The following is a 23188-nucleotide window of genomic DNA, read 5'->3' on the forward strand; positions in this document are numbered from 1 at the left end:
CCCAACCGTCTGCCACTAGGCCCCACCTCTTAAAAGTCCCACAACCCTTTGGGGCCGGCGCCATGGCTCACTTGGCTAATCCTCTGCCTGTGGCACTGGCATCCCATATGGGCGCTGGGTTCTAGTCCTGGCTGCTCCTCTTCCAGTCTAGCTCTCTGCTGTGGCCTGGGAGGGCAGTGGAGGATGGCCCAAGTGATTGGGCCCTGCACCCACATGGGAGACCAGGAGGAAGCACCTGGCTCCTGGCTTCGGATCAGCGCAGCACCAGCCGTAGTGGCCATTTGGGGGGGTGAACCAATGGAAGGAAGATCTTTCTCTCTGTCTCTCTCTCTCACTGTCTAACTCTGTCAAATAAAAAAAAAAAATCCCACAGGCTTTCAATACCGTTAGGCTGAGGACCAACCTCCTAGCATCTGGAAGATAAACCATATCCAAACCATAGTGCCCCCACCCCACCAGCATTCTCCAAAGGTAAGGGGTGAAATTTCAGAGGCTGGCATTCTGTTAGCACTGGAAAGTCCCTGCACTGCTCTCTGTGGTTTGTGACGAGGGAGTAGAGGATGCTGGGAAGACAGGGGCTTCCCAGGAGGCAGCTTGCTGACACCCACCCTGATCAATAAATCCCGTTCTTTCTTCATGTTCCTCCCCCATATGAATGTTCTTGAAGGGGAAGGTGGGAGCAGCTTTGCCATCCCCACACAATGCTGGGGACATTTGGTATCATCCATTATGAAAATTAGATTCACCAGATTTTTAGAGATAGAAGGACACCTGGGAGATGATCTAGCTTTATTCTCTTTAAATAAACTTAAAAATTGGAGAAGTGAAGTAACTTGCTCTTTCCACTTCACACTGGAAAGTGTTTTCATGAAGAAATTGGGGTTCTTTGCAGCACCTGCATGGGAGTCAAGGCCTTGGATTGTCCTAATTCTGTCACCAAACTTGGCCAAGCCACTTATGCATAACCCAGTAGCCTTGTTTGAGAAAAAAAAAAAAAAAAAAAACCTGAATGACTTAAAATGACCTAGCAAACTCTAATGTTTGATGATTCTAAGCATGCTTCCAGGGGTAAGTGGCATGGCAGGATTCACTAACGCAATTCTTGAGATAGCTCTCAGGGAAGGGTATGTGTGTTACTCTGTTCAGGGTCTTTGTAGGTGGGAGTCGGGTAGAACGTGAAGGTCTCTCTGGGGGTACAGGGCTCGGACATGGGTGACGTTCCTACTGAGAACGTAAGCAGGGCTCGCTGGAGTAAGGGTCGTTGCATTTCTTGATGAGGCTGTGAAGAAAAGAGGCTTTCCTGAAAGAAGAGCTTCTACCTGGGGCTTAAGGATGGGTAGGCATTGACTGCAAATGTTGTGGCTTTAAAAAATCATCTAATGGTTGTTGGTGCTGTTTGAGTAATTCACCTGTTTTATGGACCTTTTTATTGGAAAGTAACACTCACTTAGTCTAAGTTGCCATGGATCTTGCATGAGCAGAACTTGAATTGTTTATAAATATTTTGGGGTACATCTGAGGATTAATATTATTTGATAGTTTGTAGTGTTAAGGTCTAGTCTACTTTTTTATTTTTTAATTTGAGAGGCAGGAAGAGGGAGAGTGCTCTTATCCTTCGATTCACTCCCCAGTTTCCTGAATCAGCCTGAGCTTGTCCAGGCCAAAGCCGGGAGGCAGGATCTCAATCCAAGTCTCCCACATGGGTGGCAGGAACCCAACTGAGCCATCACTACTGCTCTCCAGGGCTATGTGTTAGAGGGAAGCTGGAGTCGGGAGCCAGAGCCGGTATTGAACCCAGGTGCTCTGACACAGGAGGCAGGCATCTTTTTTTATTTTTATTTTTTGACAGGCAGAGTGGACAGTGAGAGAGAGACAGAGACAGAGAGAAAGGTCTTCCTTTTGCCGTTGGTTCATCCTCCAATGGCCACCACGGCCGGCGCATCGCGCTGATCCGAAGGCAGGAGCCAGGTGCTTCTCCTGGTCTCCCATGGGGTGCAGGGCCCAAGCACCTGGGCCATCCTCCACTGCACTCCCGGGCCACAGCAGAGAGCTGGCCTGGAAGAGGGGCAACCGGGACAGAATCCAGCACCCTGACTGGGACTAGAACCCGGTGTGCCGGCGCCGCAAGGCAGAGGATTAGCCTATTGAGCCACGGCGCCGGCCCAGGAGGCAGGCATCTTAACCACAGTCCTAACTGCTGGACAAAACATCTGCCTTTCATCTGCTTTTTACAGAGAAACTAAGGATGTGCCACAGCTGGTTCAAAAGTGAAAACGTTAGGCAAATAGTTTTGTAAATGACATGGCATCACTAATTGATGACTGATTATTACCAAGTGATTTAAATGAATAAATTGTATAATTTTTTGCACTGTGTACATATCCAGCCTTAAAAGAGAATAGGCAGTAATTCTGCTCTGCTTGCTGCCACCATATTTACAACTGCCTCATCTGAAATAATTGATAAATCCCTAATCTACCCTTTGTAATAATTCTACTTCAAACATGTCTTGGGATTAGCAGCTGTCAACGGTTAGAACTTGAAACAGATCCAGTTACAGGAGAGGAAATCAAGCCAGATATTTAATGTCACTTTCACCTGTAGACAAAAAAGAGAAAAAAGGAAGAGAGGTCATTACTTATGGGATTATAAGAACTTCAAGTCTGTTTTCATTGTCAGAGAAGCTGTTGTTTAAAGGAGAAGAATCAGGGACTACACTTTCATGAAATATATTTGAGCCCTAATAAAGTATTGATTGATTTCTGGACTTTTGAGAATTTGCAATAAGAAAATTAGTTCTGAACTATGTTCAAATTGTATTATAAAAGTTTGTGCTTAGTATATGTGCCTATGTAAAACAAAGAAAAATAAAAAATAGGGTCTGGCATTGTGGCATGATGGGTTAAGCCACCACCTGTAATGTGGGCATTCCATATGGACCAATTTGAGGCCTGGCTGCTCCGCTTCCCATCCAGCTCCCTGCTAATGCACCTGGGAAAGCAGCAGCAGATGACCCAAGTGCTTGGGGCCCTGCCCCCACATGGGGAACTTGGAGGAATCTCCTGGCTCCTGGCTTCGGCCTGGCCCAGCGGTGGCTGTTGTGACCATTTGGGGAGTGAACCAGCAGGTGGAAGATCATTCACTGTGATACAGGTGTCACCTAGCCTCTGGCGATTAATGATCAGAGAATTGACATCAATGCTTATTCTCTGGCTGCTGATATTGCTGTGAGTGCTTGGTTCTCCTCCATGACCTGGGAGTCTCATGTCTCCTGCCAGCAGGTTAACCAGTAGCAGGCTGACTTGTTGGCTTGCAGTAAGCTGAAACCTCTAATGCTTTACAGTTTGTGACAGCTATCGTGTTCCAAGAAGAGAGGAACAGTATGCACTGCTCTGCTTGCTGCCACCATATTTGCAACTGCCTCATCTAGACTAATTGATACATCTCTGATCTCCCCTTTGTAATAATTCTGTGGCGCATCTTGGGTGAGGAATCGCAACTACTTGTCTGTCTGCACAACCAAAGCGCATCAAAGAGGGCATCATGGGGGAGAATATAGAGTTGGAGATATCGAAACATGCAGTTCCAAAGAGACCTGCCTGCCAGGGAGAAGAGCTTAGATGTTATGGGGATCTGGAACTCAGGCTTCCGTGGAGGAAACCACTTGGGAACCATCAGGGTGTTCCTGGGAGATGCAGTCTTGTGCGGCAGTCTACAGAATGGGCTTGCGAGTCTGGTGCAAACTTGGCATGTCTGCCTGTGATGAGTGGCTCAAGCCACTATTCCCTAGCGTCTCGTAGTCATCTCTAGCTGTTCAGGTCTGATGACAATAAAGCGACAACACATGCAAAGTGCCTGGCACTGGGTGAAAGAAAGTGGCGGTGGTCACCAGCAGGAAGATACCATGTGATTGTTGGCAGCAGCAGACTGGGTGAGATTATCAACAAAAGCAGCTGGGGTGAGGAGGCGGTGCAGGGGAATGAAAGCACTCAGAGGACCTGAAAAGAAGCCACCAGAAAGGTGAGATGAGAAGCAGAAGTGTTTCAGGGAGGAAAGCTGGTTAATGTGGGGAAGTCCATCAGAGCGGGCAAAGCAGTTAAGGATTAAAACGCCTTGTCTGGATTTCCCAACCTTGGAGGACCAGGGAGACCTTAATGGGAGCAATTGTAGGGCAAAGAGAACTTACACGGCGGGAGTGGATGGACAGTAGGAAGCAGAGAGAGTAAGTGTAGACTGTACCTTCCAGATATGTGCGTAGAAAATGGAGAGAAGGAAGGGTTGTGATGGGTGGGAGAGGGGGAGGTTGAAGATAAGGGAACACAGTGGGGTTTTTTGAGATGGGTGAACCTTATTCATTCTTTGAAAATATTTATTGAACCCATCCTCTGAGTTAGACACTGTGCCAGGCCCGGGAGCCATGTGGGTGTATAAGGCAGATGAAATCCCTGCCTGCGTAGTTTCTCCTTAGCACATGTGTCTGCTCGGAGCAACTGAAGGTGCAGGGAGTGGATGAGTAAGGAAGAATACTCGAGATAACTGGACAATGCAGCTTCAGACAGCATCCAGTGGGTCAAGAGGACTTTAGGGTGAATCAAATGTGGTTGTTGAACATAGAGAGGGAAATGCTGTTGAGAGAGTCTGAGTCTAGTAGAAGCCACACTGACTTTGACTGACAAGGAGAGGCAAGATGTTGGGGTGATGGCCTTGTAGGACACAAATTAAATAAAACAACGTGGAGCCAGCGCTGTGGCATAGTAGGCTAAGCCTCTGCCTGCAGTGCTGTGCTGGTTTGTGTCCTGGCTGCTCCTCTTCTGATCCAGCTCTCTGCTAATGCACCTGGGAAAGCAGTGGAAGATGACCCAAGTGCTTGGGCCACTGCATCTGCATGGGAGACCCGAAAGAGGCTCCTGGCTCCTGGCTCCAGATCAGCCCAGCTCCGGTCATTGCAGCCATCTGGGGAGTGAACCAACAGTTCAAAGACCTCGCTCTCTCTGCCTCTGTCTCTCTGTAACTCTGCCTTTCAAATAAATAAATACATCTTAAAAAAACAAACGCTCTCAGCGCAGCGCTGTGAGACGTCCATTGAACAACAGTTTCCCAGTGGGGTCTTTGTACCCTGTAATGAGTGTGACACGTGCACCATTTGTAGCCTTTCTATGTAATATAATTTCAAGAAGGCTCTTTCTAGACAGAGCAGCTTGTTGAAACTAATATCCATTTCTTCTTACATGTGGGTTTCAGACTCTTAAGTTCTTCTGAAATAATAGCTCTTTGAAACTAGCTATGGCTACGACTTCATTAAATTCTAATGTCTGTTTTTCTCCCTCAGGATTCTGTTTCAGACGTGTGTGAAATAGGTTGCTCGCTTGAAAATAGAAACACAGTGCAAGGTTTTGCTGAGCCCCCTGCCTTTTCCCAAGATGGAACCGATCACCTTCACGGCGAGGAAACACGCCTTTCCTAACGAGGCCTCGGTGGACTTCGGCCTTCAGCTGGTGGGCTCCTTGCCGGTGCACGCTCTCACCACCATGCCCATGCTGCCCTGGGTTGTGGCAGAGGTCCGGAGGCTCAGCGGGCAGACCTCCAGAAAGGAGCCCGTGACCAAGCAAGTGCGGCTTTGTGTTTCGCCCTCCGGACTGAGATGTGAACCCGACCTGGGCAAGAGTCAACCGTGGGACCCACTGATCTGCTCCAGCATCTTTGAGTACAAGCCTCAGCATGTGCACAAACTGATTCACAACAGTCATGACCCCAGTTACTTTGCTTGCTTGATTAAGGAGGATGCCGCCCGTCGGCAGAGTATCTGCTACGTGTTCAAGGCTGACGATCAAACAAAAGTAAGTTGCGGAGGGCATCGCCACGGTGATGACGTGGCTCTGTGTTTTTTATTGAATGGGGTTGGGGAAGGGGATCAGGTAGTTTATTTTAAGCACAGTGGAATGTATAAGGAAATAATGTTACAGTTATAGAGTATCTGGATTTTTGGTTTGTGTGGCTTGTTTCTTCATTGTTTCCTTTGAAGGCCATTTGATGGCAGATACTAGAAGTTAAAAGTTTGAGTTCAAACGCTTGTCAGAGAGGTCTGTCTAGAAGTTCAGCTCACAGCTGAAGTGTTAGGATTTGAGTTCTTTAAGATGTATTTTCTTGAGCAGCGCTTCTCAAACTGAGCCCTTGTTAAAGTGCAAATCCTGATTCCGTAGGTCCGGGGTGGACCCAGGACTGCGTTTCTCAGCATATGTCAGGTGATGCACTGCCACCCCTTTGCACATTGCACTGGGGGCAGCAAAGTTCTAGATCGGTCATCCCCACAGTTTTTAAATCCCTTGAAAAAAATGCTGCTATTTGTAAGCTGTATGAAAATACGCTCAGCCAGTTTCCCCAGGCATAGTGTTCCTGTAGGCGAAGGCCATTGATGAGAACAGTGGATATGACTCTAGGTTTTTTTTTTTTTTTTTTTTTTTTTTTTTTTTTTTTGACAGGCAGAGTGGACAGTGAGAGAGAGAGACAGAGAGAAAGGTCTTCCTTTGCCGTTGGATCACCCTCCAATGGCCGCCGCTGCAGCCGGCGCACCGCGCTGATCCGATGGCAGGAGCCAGGATCCAGGTGCTTTTCCTGGTCTCCCATGGGGTGCAGGGCCCAAGCACCTGGGCCATCCTCCACTGCACTCCCTGGCCATAGCAGAGAGCTGGCCTGGAAGAGGGGCAACCGGGACAGAATCCGGCGCCCCAACCGGGACTAGAACCCGGTGTGCCGGCGCCGCAAGGTGGAGGATTAGCCTATTGAGCCACGGCGCCGGCTTCTAGGTTTTGATACCATGAGGGGTTCTCTTGTGTTTTCTTCCTGGTGCTGACCTCACGTCAGCACTGACTAGCTTGTTATTGTTTTATCGTATGTTGCATTTGAGAAAAACACCTGAGTCAGGCTGTGTTCCAGCGACTGCAATTTTCTCGGTGATTTGTGTGCTTGTCCTGTTCTGAGCATCGTTTGTAGCTCTGTGCAGAATTCATTTGAAGTTTCTTGTCCATTTTGTGAGAATCAGCTTAGATCAATTTGAAGATCTCATCCATTTAGCCATTTTCTCAGCTGGGCCCATGAAAAATGCACTTTGGTCCAATATATAGAGGACAAATAAATTGGTGAGCTAACCTCGTGGGCTGAGAAATCCCTCTGCTGCTGTGGGTGCCAGATAAACCTGTAACTCCAGCTTTGAGCCGTGCACACCAGGGGAGGATGCCAGTGCCATTCCATATGGTAAATGGCGGTAAAGCCCAAGGTTTTCATATTTTCAAACAGTAAATGCAAATAGTAATGCTAATGTTCTGTGTTGCACCCCTTTAGGATATTTTGCATAGTCTCATGATTATAAGAACCTCATATGGGAATAAAATCCTTTAGGTCCATGTACAGTTGGTCACTGGTATCAGCAGATTCCACATCTACAGAATCAATCAACCAAAAATGAAAATATTCAGGAAAAGTATCTGTGCCAAATGCACACAGACCTTTTCTCTTGGCATTATTCCCTAAACAATACAGTGTCACTGCTATTTACATAACATTTACATTGAATCGGGTTCACAAGTCATTAAAAAGATGATTTAATCTTACAGGAGGATGTGTGTAGCTTATATGCAAATACTATGCCATTTTTTAATATAAGGGACTTGAGCTCTATGGATTTTGGTATCTACAGTGCAGGGTGGGTGGCAAAAGATGGAGATTCACTTTTGTATGTTCATTTGTTGGTTCTTTTTTAAAAAAAGATTTATTTATTTATTGGAAAGGCAGAGTTACAGAGAAGCAGAGGCAGTGAGAGAGAGAGAGGTCTTTCATCTGCTGGTTCACTACCCAAATGGCAGCAATGGCCTGAGCTGAACCGATCTGAAGCCAGGAGATGGGAGATTCTTCTGGGTCTCCCATGTGGGTACAGGGGCCCAAGGATTTGGGCCATTTTCTACTGCTTTCCCAGGCCATAGCAGAGAGCTGGATCAGAAGTGGAGCAGCCTGGACTCAAACTGGTACCCATATAGGATGCTGGCACTGCAGGCTGTGGCTTTACCCACTACGACACAGCACTGACCCCAATTTTTTGGTTCTTGTACTCATTGTCTCCGTGATTGCTGTTCCAGGCATCATTAGAGAGGATATTAGCAGAGGCTAGTAGGAAGGCAGAAGCATCAGTAGGGAATAGAACCATATACTCCAAGAGCAAGACGTGATAGAAAGAGAATGGAGTCACTCCTAGAATGTAGGGCAAGCTTTTGGAAATAAAGGGTAATGTGAACTTCAGGAAAACCATCTTACCCACAGAATCCACCACCTGTCTTACTATAAATCATTCCATGTTCTTGTCCCAGCGTCTCCAATGCACACTGCAGCATCAGCTTAGGGGGGCAGGAGGAAAACTTCCTGGATTCCATTCCTATCTCTGCTGCTCGCAAACTCGGTGACCTCAGGCAGCTGAGTCTGTTTCCTCATCCAGACCTGGGGATGTTTATCTCACAGAGGTGCTCGGAAGAAGAAATGAGGTAGAACAGGACTTGAAAGTCGGTAAGCATTCATGGCTACCAGGTTTTTTATTCAAGAATCTTTTACTACAAGCAGATTATACATTAATTTCATTTCCATTCTTAGGGAAAAAGAAAAAATATACTGGGATGTGTGTCTTCAGCTCTCAAGGATGAGACACTGGGCATCCTTGAGCAAACTCTTATAAGTTAGACACTTAATAATACTGCATAAATCTACTTAGTGGCTCCTATGATTTGGGCAGATTCCAGAATGAATGAAAAAGAGAGGATTGTGCAACCTGTGTGCCAGGCCAGCAGCGTGGAAGGACTGCTTCCTTGGGGAGAGTTTTTTTTTTAATTTTTATTTAATGAATATAAATTTCCAAAGTACAGCTTATGGATTACAATGGCTTCCCCCCCATAACGTCCCTCCCACCCGCAACCCTCCCCTTTCCCACTCCCTCTCCCCTTCCATTCACATCAAGATTCATTTTCCATTCTCTTTATATACAGAAGATCAGTTTAGCATACACTAAGTAAAGATTTCAACAGTTTGCTCCCACACAGAAACATAAAGTGAAAAATACTGTTTGAGTACTAGTTATAGCATTAAATCTCAATGTACAGCACACTAAGGACAGAGATCCTACATGAGGAGTAAGTGCACAGTGACTCCTGTTGTTGACTTAACAAATTGACACTCTTGTTTATGGCCTCAGTAATCACCCTAGGCTCTTGTCATGAGCTGCCAAGGCTATGGAAGCCCCGTGAGTTCACTGACTCTGATCATATTTAGACAAGGCCATGGTCAAAGTGGAAGTTCTCTCCTCCCTTCAGAGAAAGGTACCTCCTTCTTTGACCCATTCTTTCCACTGGGATCTCACTCGCGGAGATCTTTCATTTAGGTATTTGTTTGTTTGTTTGTTTGTTTGTTTTCCCCAGAGTGTCTTGGCTTTCCATGCCTGAAATACTCTCACGGGCTTTTCAGCCAGACCTGCATGCCTTAAGGGCTGATTCTGAGGCCAGAGTGCTGTTTAGGACATCTGCCATTCTATGGGTCTGCTGTGTATCTCACTTCCCATGTTGGATCGTTCTCTCCCTTTTTTATTCTATCAGCTAGTATTTGCAGACACTATTCTTGTTTATATGATCCCTTTGGTTCTTAGTCCTATCATTATGATCAATTGTGAACAGAAATTGATCACTGGGACTAGTGAGATGGCATTGGTACATGCCACCTTGATGGGATTGAATTGGAATCCCCTGGTATGTTTCTAACTCTACCGTTTGAGGTAAGTCAGCTTGAGCATGTCCCGAATTGCACATCTCTTCCCTCTCTTATTAAGAGCTGTTCAGTACTTTATGCTTTTGACTCTTTCCCAAAACCTCTTACAGCCCTCTGAGAACAGGATGTGGCCAATCATTGAGAGACCCGAGAGGAGGAAGCAATTTTAACTAAATTCTGTAATTGGAGCTTCCAGTCTTATCCAAAGTGGAGAGCTGGCTTTATTCTATACGCTAAAATGCCATGGCTGAAATATGAATTCATTCTTAAGTTACTTTTGGCTTGCGTACAATTCTCACAAGCACACAATGTCATTACTCAGAGTATAAATCGCTATCATCCTGTTCACTTCGTGAAAGTGTCGTTTGCAGCCGAGGTACCTCAGTCTGTGCTCTTGTTGGAAACTGAACGGTCAGTGTGCTGGCCGTCGTTCCACTGGCGTGATGTCCGGTACGCTCTTGGCACATCACTAGCACTGGTACGTCATAGTACGGGATTATCAGAGTAGCAGCGTGCTAGCCTCTCCGTCATTTCTCTGGAGCATTTGCGACATTTGCTCAGTGACATAATTGTTCAGGTTAAGGCCTCTTGTGCACGGATGAGGTCAGCATCAGGGGGCCTCACCAGAGGGGCCACATGCATTGACCGCCAAGGTCATCAGCACAGAATGACCCTGAGAAGAAGCCCTGTGGTCAGCAACTGAATTAACTTGCTGAAGAATATGTAAGCAGAAGAGACATATAAGGGATAATTTTACAAGCACACGGTGAGACTGTCTTTCCCATTCCACGTCCCACAGCACAGACTCAAGCTGCTCCGCCCAGAAGGGCGGCCACGATCCAGTGCGTTGGTGCAGCAGTGCGCACTTTTCGGCTGGAGGACCCTTTTTCCCTCTTCAGAATTATTGAGGATCCCAAAGAGCATTCACTTATGTGGGTATACCCATCAACACTCACCGTATTTGAAATTAAAACTGAGATGTTGTAAAGACATTAATCTATTTAGAAATGAAAGTGAGCAGGCATTTCGTGTAGCACGTAAGAGGCTGCTCAGGACGTCTGCATCCCGTATCGGGTGGAGTGCCTGGGTTTCAGTCCTGTCTCCGCTTCCACTTCCGCTTCCAGCTTCCTGCTTATGGGCACCTTGGAAGGCAGCAGGTGATATCTCAAGTACTTGGGTCCCTGCCACCCATGTGGGAGATCCAAACTCCTGACCTTGGCCTGGTCCAAGGTCATTTGGGGAGTAAACCAGTACATGGACTTTATCTCTCTGTCTCTCTCTACCTTTCAAATAAATAAAAACAAACAAAAAATTTTTAAATAATAAAAATAAATGTGGTAAACCTCTTACATGTTAATATAAATAGTATTTTGTGCATATTAGCTATATTTTCAATAAATATCAATAATGTTGGTGTAGTTTTACTTTTTTTTTTTTTTTCAAATCTTTGTAATGTCTGCATTAGCAAAAGATGAGCTGATTCTCACTTCTGCTCCTCCATTCATTCTGGTGTGATACTTCATTTCAGTTGTGTATATGGAGAAAATTTGGCTTCATACAGATACGTCATGGGAAAATGGAGAAGCGTGTTAACCTTTTTAGAAAAATGTGGGTGTTTTTCCTTTTTATTTTATTTTATTTTTATTTGAAAGACAGAGCTACAGAGAGAGGTAAAAACAGAGAGGTCTTCCATCCTCTGGTTCACTCCCCAAATGGCCGCAATGGCCGGAGCTGCGCCGATCTGAAGTCAGGAGCCAGCAGCTTCTTCTGGGTCTCCCACATGGCTGCAGGGGCCCAAGCACTTGGGTCATCTTCTACTGCTATCCCAAGCCATAGCAGAGAGCTGGATGAGAAGAGAAGCAGCCGGGACTAGAACTGGCACCTACATGGGATGTTGGTGCTTCAGGCCAGGGCTTTAATCCACTGCACCACAGTGCCAGCCCCAAGGGTGTTTTTCTTTGATACTATAACAAACTTTACTAATGGTAGTTATTTAAAGGTTAGCTGCAATATGGACTCTGAAACCATTTCAGAGCATCTTTTCAGTTTGTTATATGAAATTCATTGACCCCTGTTGTGCTTTAATGAATGTTGGAAGAGTGTGGGGTTCTGGACCAGCATACGCTGATTATTTGGGAAATATTGGCTTATATTGAGTTGTGCAGACCACAGTCAGAACTGCTCTCTTAGGGAAACTGTGTTTTATAGTCCCTTCTTGCATGTACCTTAACGCATCAAGAACTCTGCAAATTACTGCAGCAAGACACACTTTAACTTCGCTAGCACTGGTTTGTGAGACCATAGGTGACATTTTCTCAAAATACCATGAGCACCCCTGAGAGCACGTGTGAACAGAGTGGTATCAGGATCTGGGTTAAGGTGTAGTTTTGCATTTGTGTCCAAGGTAAGAAATGGACGTATCTGGTGTGGGTATTTGGGGTAGCGGTTATGACCCCAGTTAGGGAACCTGCATCCCATGTCTGAGTGCTGGGTTGAGTCCCAACTCCCCTCTTCATTCCAGCTTCCTGCTAATGCACATCCTGGGAGGCAGAGGTGATGGTTCAAGTACTTGGGTCCCTGCCTGCCCTGTGGGAGACCAGCATGAAGTTCCTGGCTCCTGGCTTCTGCCTGGGCTAGCCCCAGCTGTTGCAGTCATTTGAGGAGTGAACCAGTGAATGGATGGGATCTATCTTTCTCTCTCTCTCAAAAGATAATAAGATAACAAATTAAGTTAAAAAAAATAATGAAGATATCCATGCTGGAAAACTGATGGTTGTATGAGTGGCCCTGACTAGACCTTTACCCCATCACATCACAAAGAAGTCAAAAGCTTGGCTGGGCTCATGCCTAGGCAAATGGTCAAGTCTGGGAAACCATGGGGCAGTTCTTTAGAATTTCTTCCTCTTTGTCCTTGGAAGGCCATTGGATCTGCCACTCTTCCAGGGACCACTGAGAAAAGTAGTGCATATTAATCCTTGCTTTAGCCATGGAGCAAGAAGCTCTGCTTGGTTTAAAGAGACCTTCCAGGCCAGCACCGTGGCTCACTAGGCTAATCCTCTGCCTGTGGCACCGGCACACCGGGTTCTAGTCCCGATCGGGGTGCCAGATTCTTTCCTGGTTGCTCATCTTTCAGTCCAGCTCTCTGCTGTGGCCCGGGAAGGCAGTGGAGGATGGCCCAAGTCCTTGGGCCCTGCACCTGCATGGGAGACCAGGAGATAGCACCTGGCTCCTGGCTTCAGATCAGCGCAGCGCGCCGGCCATAGCAGCCACTTGGGGGGTGAACCAACGGAAGGAAGACCTTTCTCTCTGTCTCTCACTGTCTAACTCTGCCTGTCCCCCTCCAAAAAAAAAAAAAAAAAAGAGACCTTCCAGCCCCGAGTAGGGAGTAGTGGAAAAAGTGTTGGACTGGTGCCATGGACATCCTGTGTCTCTGTTTCATCACTGAGACGGTAATAGGTAGAAGACAAAGATGAGCTAGTTTGGGGATGCAAGGAGAAGACAGTGTGGGGGACCCAGGGTGAGTCAGTAGAAGGGGGAGTGCGAGGATTTTTTTTGAACTTCTGTGCGTTAACATACTCGAAATACATAAGGGCTGTCCAGCACTGTCCCCGGCTGTGGTCAGGGTCTGACCCCTGGACTTGGTGTCCAGTCTGAGCACGGGGGGGGGGGGGTGCTTCTGAGCTTGCAGGAGACATGTCACTGGTGCGGGCGTGCTCACCAGCATCCCTGTTCTGCAGAATCGCTGGCTTCATTCCTCCCCCTCATAAGGACGGTATTTCACATCTTGCTGGGAGAAGGGAGGAAGAATTTTAGGAAGACGGTATGGGAAAAGGAACATGCGGCAGGGGTCAGGGACAGGAGAGTGGAGCTGGAGAGGTGGAGGTTCAGAGTCTGCGTGGAAGAGGACTTCGTTAGATGTTGTGGAAGAAGACATTGGAGCCCATTAATGTCCTCTGAGAGAATGATTTCTTAGCCTAGACTGACTTTATGGAAGGTGACGCGTCTCGCACACTGAGCTATGTGGACTCTTAGCACTAACTTGAGAACTCCTTGGCTGTTTGTAGACTTCAATGAAAAGCAATCAATGTTGCTGTTTGCAATTTCCAGGAACGTGTCTTCCTATTCCTGCAGGAGGCCATGTATACTTATCATCTTTCCCGCGAACCGCACAGAACCTAGAAATACTCTCTGCACTCAGCTGCCTTGCATGTGAAATGACAAGGTGGCTGAAAATTGTTTTCCTGACTTGCAGGATTAATGCTTCCTTCCCTGCTATTACTAGCTAGCATTGCTTTGGCTATTTTATTTAACTTTGAAATGTTTTGGCATTTTATTTTTAATTGTAGGTTTGTTTTAGTTGCTTTTTAAAAAGAGATTTATTGGAGGCAGTGCTGTGCCAAAGTGGGTAAAGCTGCCGCCTGCAGTGCCAGCATCCCATATGGGCTCCAGGTCAAGTCCCAGCTGTTCCACTTCCAATCCAGCTCTCTGCTATGGCCTGGGAAGGCAGTGGAAGATGGTCCAAGTCTTTGGGACTCTGAACCCATGTGGGAGACCTGGACGAAGCTTGTGGCTCGTGGCTTCGGATCAGCGCAGCTCTGGCCATGGCAATTGGCCTCTCTCTGTGTAACTCTGACTTTCAAATAAATAAATAAATCTTTTTAAAAAGAGATTTATCTATTAATTTTTATGTATTTGAAAGGCAGGGTGTCAGAAAGAGGGAGAAATGAGAGCAAGAGAGAGAATGAGATCTTCCATCTGCTGGTTCACTCCCCAAAAGCTGTAAAAGTTGGAGCTGGGCCAGGCTGAACAAGATCCTGGAACTCCATCCTGGTCTCCCATGTGGGTGGCAGGCACCCAAACAGCTGGGCCATCTTCTGCCTTCCCAGGTGCATTAGCAGGGAGCTGGATCAGAAGCGGAACAGCCAGGACTCGATATAGGCCTCACAGGAGGCAGCTTAACCTGCTGCACACAACACACGCCCTGGTTCGGTTCCTTTTACCCATTTGTTTTAGGAATTCACAATCTACTTGGAATTTTGAGCTTGCAACTTAAAATATGCACCATTTATTTTAGGATTTCCAATAAAGCCTGGCTTCCGTTGCATGTCTTGTTTAGCTGTTTCATTGGCAGCTCATTACTTTTTTTGCTATAGTGGAGATAGAAAATTACAACACTGGGTAGGAGCCTTTGATTCCTGAGGGTACTCATTCTACAGAACATAGTATTGCTCTCCAGATACGCTGTCTTTTCCTCCTTTGGTATTTGGTGCTCATCATTGCTAAATTTCAGTCTCTCTTGCTACTCAGGGAATAGCTCTGAGAAGGTTCAGTGAGGTCTGTTTGGGAGGACTTCTACTTCTTATCAATATTAAATTCCACCGGGCAGCTTTAATCCCATTCTGGTCTGCTACATAAAGTTTCCTCAGTAATGACTCAGTGCACAGTTGCATGGAACAATGCATCCATGTCAGTTCAACAGCACTTGACTGTCATGCTGGACACGAGTTGGTTGCTGGGGACTAGAGTTGGCAGGGATTCATTTTCCATCTATTAAAAGAAAGACAGGGACTGCATGAACTCCAAAGTATTTGTTGGAAGGTTTGGGTTCATGACACCGGATTGATTACATAATTTATTTTTGACTTTGAAAAATGAGTCTGAGAAGAATCTACTTGCTGATAGATATGTATTTTTTTTCAAAGTCCTTAAAAAATTACTTTGAGAGCTTTGCATTTTTTACCAAATGCTTTGCATTTGATGATTTTTTAAAAAATAAATCCATTCACTCCTAAGAATAGACTTTACAAGTATTTTGAACTTAAACTTGATTTGTATCGTAAAAGGATTTTTTTTTTGATTTATTTATAACCTAGACCTTCACTGTCCAGTAAACAGTATCCCTGTGGGCCTGTTGAGCATTTGAAATATGGCTTGTCTGAATTGAGATGTTCATTAGGTATAAAAATATAGTGGATTTCGAAGACTTAGCTTGAAACACAGAATGTAAAATATCTCAATTTTCTATAATGATTACATCTTGAAATTACAATATTGTACATATATTGGGTTAAAAAATTATATGACAGGGCTGGCTCTGTGGCACAGTGGGTTAAAGCCCCAGCCTGTGGTGCCATCATCCCGTATGGGCCCCCATTCAAGTCCTGGCTGCTCCCAACTTCTGACCCATTTCTCTGTTTATGTATCTGGGAAAGCAGTGGAGGATGGCCCTAGTCCTTGGGCCCCTGCACCCATGTAGGAGGTCTGCAAGAAGCTCTTGGCTTCAGATTGGCTCAGCTCTGGCTGTTGTTGCCATTTAGGGAGTGGGCCAGCGGATGGAAGATCTCTTTCTTTGTCCCTACCTCTCTCTGTAACTCTGTCTTTCAAATCAATAAAATAAATCTTTTAAAAAAAATGACAAAATAACTTCACCTATTTCATTTTACCTCCTAAGGTGCCTAGTAGGCCATTTAAATTTGCATGTGGCTGGTATTTGCTCTCTGCTGGCCAGCTCTGGACTCAACCATCTTCCTAGGAAGTGTTTCTGGAAATGACCTGAACATTCGTCACAAAGTGACCACAGCGTGGCAGCCTCCTATCCACTACTGGTAGAAATTTGCTCAGAGTGTTTCTGTAAAGGTCATGTTCAACACAGCAACCTGTTTCTAAGTCTAGACATGAATCGTGTGGACGAGAGCCTCCTGGGCCACTATTCTAGGATACACTGGAGCAGATAAACCTCTTTTGTCCCTTTCCTGTCTCCTTAATCCCTTTCCTCCCTCTGGATGCTTGGGTGTCCATCCCACTTATTGTGGTCCATGAGCCAGAAGCAACCAGACACAGTCAGGTAGGGGCTGGGCTGTCACTGGGGGGCCTCCGAAGAGGCTGGGTGGGGATGGGACTTGGAGGAGGAGCCTGGTGCGGGACACACACACAGCCTGTGCGCCATTGTCTGTGAGTCGCTGAGTGACTTCTCAGCAGCAGAGCCGGCAGGGACCCGCTCCCAGCTGCTTCAGTTCTGATTGTGCGTTGGAGGTCATCATTTCTTGTGGTCCAATAATGTAGGTACTTGAACATTTTCAGATTTTACCTGAATCCATCTGTTGGAACACTTTTAATGTGTTGCATACTTGGCTGGGTGCTGGGCTACAAAAATAAGGCACAATCACACCCGCAAGAAAAATAACAGTGTTCTGTGTGCTAAATGTAGGTTTTGAAGGCCGCCTTGCCAGGAGTCCGCGGACATCTGTAAGTTATGATAGAGAAAATTTGGAGAATAGGGTGCCAGTGATATGCACCAGCGGCTATTTGAAAAGCTGCTATGTATCAAGGGAAAAAGACAAATTAAGAATTGCTCCGGGGGCATGGATACTTCCTTGCAAACACACCCAGAAATAATGTTTAACCAGTTAGCTGGGTGTCCTGTGGCCCAGTTAGGTTGACTCTTAAAATTCAGCATCACAGGGTAGATCCTGTGGCACAGCAGGTTAAGCCACTGCTTGGGCTGCCAGCATCCTATATTGGAGTACGTGGGGTCAAATCCCACCTCTGCCTTCCGATCCAACTTCCTGCTAATGTGGCTTGCAGGCAGCAGATGCTGACTCAAGTCCCTGGGTTCCTGCCTCCCATGTGAGAGGCATGGATGGAGATCTTGGCTCCTGGCTTCAGCCCGGCCCAGCCATGGCAGTTGTGGGCATTTGGGGAGTGAAGCAGTGGAAGGAAGATTCCCTCTACCTCTCCCCTCTCCCCTCTCTTTTTGTCATTCCACCTTTCAAATTATCGATTTGAAAGGCAGAGTTACAGAGAGGCAGAGGCAGGGAGAGAGAATACTTCCATCCACTGGTTCACTCCCCAAATGGCCGCAATGGCTAGAGCTGGGTCAATCTGAAGCCAGGAGCCAGGAGCTTCTTCCAGGTCTCCCACATGGGTGCAGGGCCCAAGGACTTGGGTCATCTTCTACTGCTTTCCCAGGCCATAGCAGAGAGCTGGATCGGAAGTGGAGCAGCCGGAAATGGAACCAGCATGCATATGGGATGCCGGCACTGCAGGTGGCAGCTTTACCTGCTGTACCACAACACCAGCCCCAATAAATAACTCTGAAAAAATTAACACGTGAGAACAGCACTGTGGCATAGGTCAAACCTCTGACAGATTTCTCTTGCTCACTCGGGATCTTGTTCTGAGACACCATCCTTCTCCTGCCGGCCCCCCTGAGCCTCCTTCCTGCAGAGTCACTATCTCCCAGCTCCTTGAAACCCACATAGTTCTTCTTGGTTTTTGTGGACACAGAATTGTCCTGGCATTTACTGGTGATGGCTGTGGAAGACTTTGTGATGTGGGATAGACTTTACTGTTGAGAAACTTTCTTGTGTGTAAGTCAGGTCCTTTCAGCTGCCACGTGAGCACATTTGCTTTGCACAAATCTTTCCAACATGATTTTTCTGATCGCAGAAGTGTTTGTGTTGAATGTTTTTTAAAAAAGCAGTACGCAAGTGTTTAAAGTCAAAGTTCCCCCTTAAGTCCATCTCCTACAGAGAAATCAGTATTGAGAGGTTAGCATAAGTGCAGGCATTCCAGGGAAGTGGACCGCTTGTGATGCCCACATCCTACACTGGAGTTCCACTTCCAGTTCAGCTACTCTGCTCCCAGTCCACCTTCCTGTTCTTGCAACCTGGGAGGCAGCAGATGGTGACTCAAATGCTTGACCTGCTGCCACCCACATGGGAGACCTGGGTGGAGTTCTGAGCTCCTGACTTTGGCCTGGTCCAGACCCTGCTTTTAGAGGGAGTGAGCAAGCAGGTAGAAGATTCATTCATTCTCCCTCTCCCCCTCTCCCCCTCTCCCCCTCTCCCCCTCTCCCCCTCTCCCCCTCTGTGGGGAGCAACTGGGAGCAACTCGGACTAGACTAAGTTACTGGAATTAAGACTTATTCTATGCATCTGCTCTCCCACAATATGGCGCTGGGAGAGGAGGAAACAGCTTCTACACAGCTGCCTCCAGTTCAACCAATAAACTGTAGGACCTGCTCCTGATTGGAGGAGAGCAGCGTACTCGGCGTGTGGGTAGCAGAGTTGGGATTGGTGGAAGAGGACTATAAAGGAGGAGAGAGACAACATGCACCAGGAACATCTAAGAGGAACACTTGAGCAGCCCCCGAGAGAGCCGGCCGGCGGTGTGCCGCTCCCCCGCGGAAGTGGGGAAAGTGGCAGGGGGAACCGCCCCTCCACGGAGGTGGAAGGGACGGCAGCCAACCCGGGAAGAACCAGCAGCAAACCCGGGGAGGGCCGAGCAGACAAAAGAACAGCGCAGGCTCCTGTGTCGTTCCTCCGCGAAGAGGGGGAGCGACATAATGGTGCCGTGACTCGGATAGGAAGCCTAGGCAGGGTTTAGTGTCGTTCCTCCGCGAAGAGGGGGAGCGACACCCTCTCCCCCTCTCCCCCTCTCATCCCTCCCCCCCTCCCCCTCCCCCCTCCCCCCTCCTCCTCTCCCCCTCTCCCTCTCCCTCTCCCCTTCTCCCCCTCTCTCTCCCTTTCAAGTAGATGAAAACAAATAAAAATAAACATTTTAAAAGACGCATGTATACGTATAGATTTTATTCTTATTTGTATAAACAAATGTTTCTACGTGAAGTCATTTTTATATTGGTTTACCATTTCTTTCTCCCCCCGCCCCCGTGTGTGTGTGTGTGTGTGTGTGTGTGTGTGTGTATTTAGGCATTGTTATGCTAGTAGAGGTGCCTTCTCCTAGGGACACACAGCTGTCCCTCATTCACAGCGGGGAGGGAAGACAGCTGATGTTGTGACTGTGCAGGACTACAGTCCGGGGGAGAGCAGCAGCTCTGTGTGGCTTTGGTGCAGCGTGCTTGTTTGGCTACAAACCGACAGTTTGACCAGGATGGGCTTTAAGTGATGCAGAGATGTCTAATCTGCTCGGCACAGAAAACAAACAAGATTTTGGAGAAATCCAGGCCTCAGCAGTCCAGGAAGCTAAGGCAGGAGTGGAATGCTTATTTTTTAATGGTGGAGTAGGAGAAATGACTCAAGTCTCTTTCACAGGGGAGATCTAATGCTTAGGTTTTACTTAGCTGCAGTGTTGTACGAGGCATTTCAAAAGCTTCACAGAAAATGGAGTTAAAAGATGTTTATTTTGGGGCAAAACACTTTTGCATTCATGCATGGCTTTTTGATAATCTGCATTTTCTATTATTTGAAGACTCCTTGTATATATTGCAGCAGAATATCTCACTGCCTCCCCAAAGGCTTCCTCTCACTGAAGTCCCCGAATACCTATTGCAATCTACTACACGTAAGATGATGTGTGAGTTCCATTTGTGCAAATCAAAGCAGAGTCTGTGTGGTTCATCTGTCCACAGTGGACAGAGGAGAAGGAGCGGTAAGAGCAGCAGGAGACAGGACAGGCAGGGAAGAGGATGGGGACTACAGGGATCATGGACTCCCAAGAGCCCCTAGAGAACTGGGGGTACATTCTGGACTTCACTTTCCCCATAAGAAGGGATTCTGACTTTCAACATGTAAAATTTCTTAAATGACAAAATAACCCCAGCTGGTAGCTGGACTTCCTGTTGATGTACCATAATTTAGCCAGTTCCTGTTAATGGTCATTCCGATTTTTCCTATTCTCTCCCTTTTTAAAAATGTATTTTCATTTATTAGAGAGACACAGATGAAGAGAGATCTTTCATCTGCTGGTTCACTCCCCAAGTGCCTGTAACAGTTGGGACTGGGCCAGGCTCCTGAAGCCAGGAGCCTGAAACTCTATCCAAGTCTCCTATATGGGTGACTGAGATCCTTGTTGTTAAGCCATCAACAGCTGCCTCCTTGGGTGCACATTAGCAGGAAGCTGGAATTGGAAGCAGAGCTGGGACTTGAATCCAGGCCCTCTGATATAGGATTGAGAGTGTCCCAAACACTGACTTCACCACTGTGTCACATGCCCCCACCTCCAATAGTTTTCTCTGTAATGACAATTTTGCATCTGCTTTGTACCTGCTTCTAACAAGATAGAGTCATTTAATATAGATAAATAGAAACCATGCTCTTACATCCCCCTAAAAGTAAATAGACTAAGGTTAGTTTGATAATGATCCCCTTAGCAGTAGGCATGGCGTAAAGCCCGCAGCTACCCTGTGCAGCTTCTGTGTGATGTTCAGTTTCAAACCAGAGAGAACACTTGAATTACGATGGCAGCTTAATGGAATTCACAGTCTGAAAAACCAGCAACTGGAGAACACTGTACATGTGGATGGATAAACGTCCTGTCCATGGATTTCCATTCTCAAAGCTGAACTTAAGACGCTTGGATTTCTAAAATCTCCTCTTGCCTTTCTCCTTTTGTTTAATTATGTATGGTCTTGGATTATTCATGATAAAGTGACTACCACTGCTTTACAGTGAAGAAATAAGTATTGTTTTATATTGGAAAGCTATATATACCATTTGTGTTTTATGAAGAAAATAAAATTATGCTAAATATGACTTTTGTTTTTTCTTTTTTGGCTTTTATGTTTCAACTAGTAAACAAATCAATACCATCATGCTGTGTTTCTGGGATTATTTTTTTGGTAAAGTTACCTTCACAATTTTAGATCATTCTCCAAAACCAGATGTATAATACAATGCACTTCATCTAATTATAAATGACATTAGTTTTATTATAAAACATATATGAGAGAACTTCCAGAGGTTCATTGAAAGTGGGGTTTAGAAGCTGTTTATTTTGGTGCAAAAAAGAATCCATGCATAGTTTTTTCATAATAAGCATTTTGCATTGATGTTGTGAAAATCCCTTATATAGATGATTTAAAATTTCTTGTACCAAAATAAACTTGTCTTTTAATTCCATTTTTTATGAAATTTTGGAAATAGCATTGTATCATTTTTAGATTTCTTTTTAGAAGATTTATTTGCTTATTTGAAAGGCAGAGTTAGAGAGGGAGAGGAGGAGAGAGAGAGAGAGACTCTTCCATCTGCTGGTTTACTCCCCAAATGGCTACAAAGACCATAGCTGAAGACAGGAGCCTTGACCCCCACACAGGTTTGCCACATGGGTAGCAGATGCCCAAACATTCAGGCCATTTCCACCACCTTGACAGGCACATTAGCAGGGAGCTAGATGGGAAGTGGAGCAGCCAGGACTTGAACCAGCACTCATATGGGATGCTGGCATTGTAGGCAGTAGCTTAACCTGCTGTGCCACAAGGCTGGCTCTTGTTTTAAAATTTTTTATTATACTTTCTGTATGTATAACATCTTTAAAAAAATGATAGCATTATTTAATATAGTTGTTAAGAGATGTTGAATAGCTCTTACTTTATGGTTTTAGATGATGTTCTACTCCTTACAACAAAACATTAACAACAGAAAAAAAGCCGTACAAGAAAAGGACTCCTCTATGGAGGTTTGAAGTTTTATACCCTCCTCCTTTTATCTTTAAATTGGAAGCATGCATCGTTGGAAACAAAAGGTTCAATAGCCCAAAGAATTTTAAGGTTCTAGCTTCTAATTTGATTGGACAGATTCTCTGCAGCTAACTACTGGGAAAAGCACAACTCCTGTTTAAGCCTTGTAATACAATCACTGGTTAAAAACTGCATGTGCACATTTCTGAAAATAAATGATGTAAATGTGGAATCTGCCGTATCATCTGTTTCATAGTTTAGATACATAAGTTTCTCCCTCTTTTGACTGCATCCGTGCTAAGTGATTACGTGAAATAATCTCCACTGACACTTGAAAGTTAACCAATGATTTTCCTCACAAGCACAATGTTCACATTTAGCTTCTTTGCAGCTGGTGAGGATTGGTTTAGTTCAGTACACGTTAAGGGAATATCTACAGATGGTCCAGGCAGTGTGAGGGTCCCAGTGGCTACAAAATCCAGCAAAGAGCACAGGTCCTGGAGGAACTTAAGAGTCCAGGGACCCCGAGGGTCGGGTGGGAGTTGGGAGAACAGTCACAGACCAGTGCTTCAGTGTCATTTAGTAAGCAATCCATCAGGAGGCAGAGCCACGCACAGGGGCCTCGGTGAGCTCCCTGTTCCCCCGCCCCAACCCCTGCGAGTTCCCAGAGGCCATGTCCCCGGAGGATGGATGAGCTGACTCTCTCAGGAGGAATGAGACTGGCAGAAGGGACAAAGCACAGATCTGGTGTGAGGTGGGAGTGGCCATAAAGGGGAGGGTGAGTGAATGAGTTGGTTCCTAGTCCTAGAGACCACCTGAGATGGGGAGTAGGAAGAATAAGAAGTAGATTTAGCATAGGGGAGTTGATGGCTTCCCCTTCAAGGCTTTTGGAGTTATTTGAGGAAGGTCCAATGGGCTGAAGCTCAGAGGAGTGGTCAGGGCTAGAGAAACGTGAATGGAGCATATACCTGGTAGTCA

The 23188-nt window shown here is 46.1% G+C and overlaps 1 protein-coding gene across 3 annotated transcripts in view; it reads left to right on the forward strand.

Moving 5' to 3' along the window:
- TBC1D1 (TBC1 domain family member 1) overlaps positions 1–23188 on the forward strand; it is a 219400-nt gene that overhangs the window by 6108 nt on the left and 190104 nt on the right. For all 3 annotated transcript variants that reach the window (XM_089325244.1, XM_017350653.4, XM_051830768.3), the window contains exon 2: positions 5330–5837. In XM_089325244.1, the coding sequence (XP_089181370.1) occupies positions 5421–5837 (417 nt within the window). In that variant the 5' untranslated portion in view covers positions 5330–5420. The remainder of the gene's footprint in view (positions 1–5329; positions 5838–23188) is intronic.

The sequence above is a fragment of the Oryctolagus cuniculus genome, chromosome 2, assembly GCF_051225735.1.
Source record: "Oryctolagus cuniculus isolate XC-2025 breed Fujian yellow rabbit chromosome 2, ASM5122573v1, whole genome shotgun sequence".
Classification (NCBI taxonomy): domain Eukaryota; kingdom Metazoa; phylum Chordata; class Mammalia; order Lagomorpha; family Leporidae; genus Oryctolagus; species Oryctolagus cuniculus.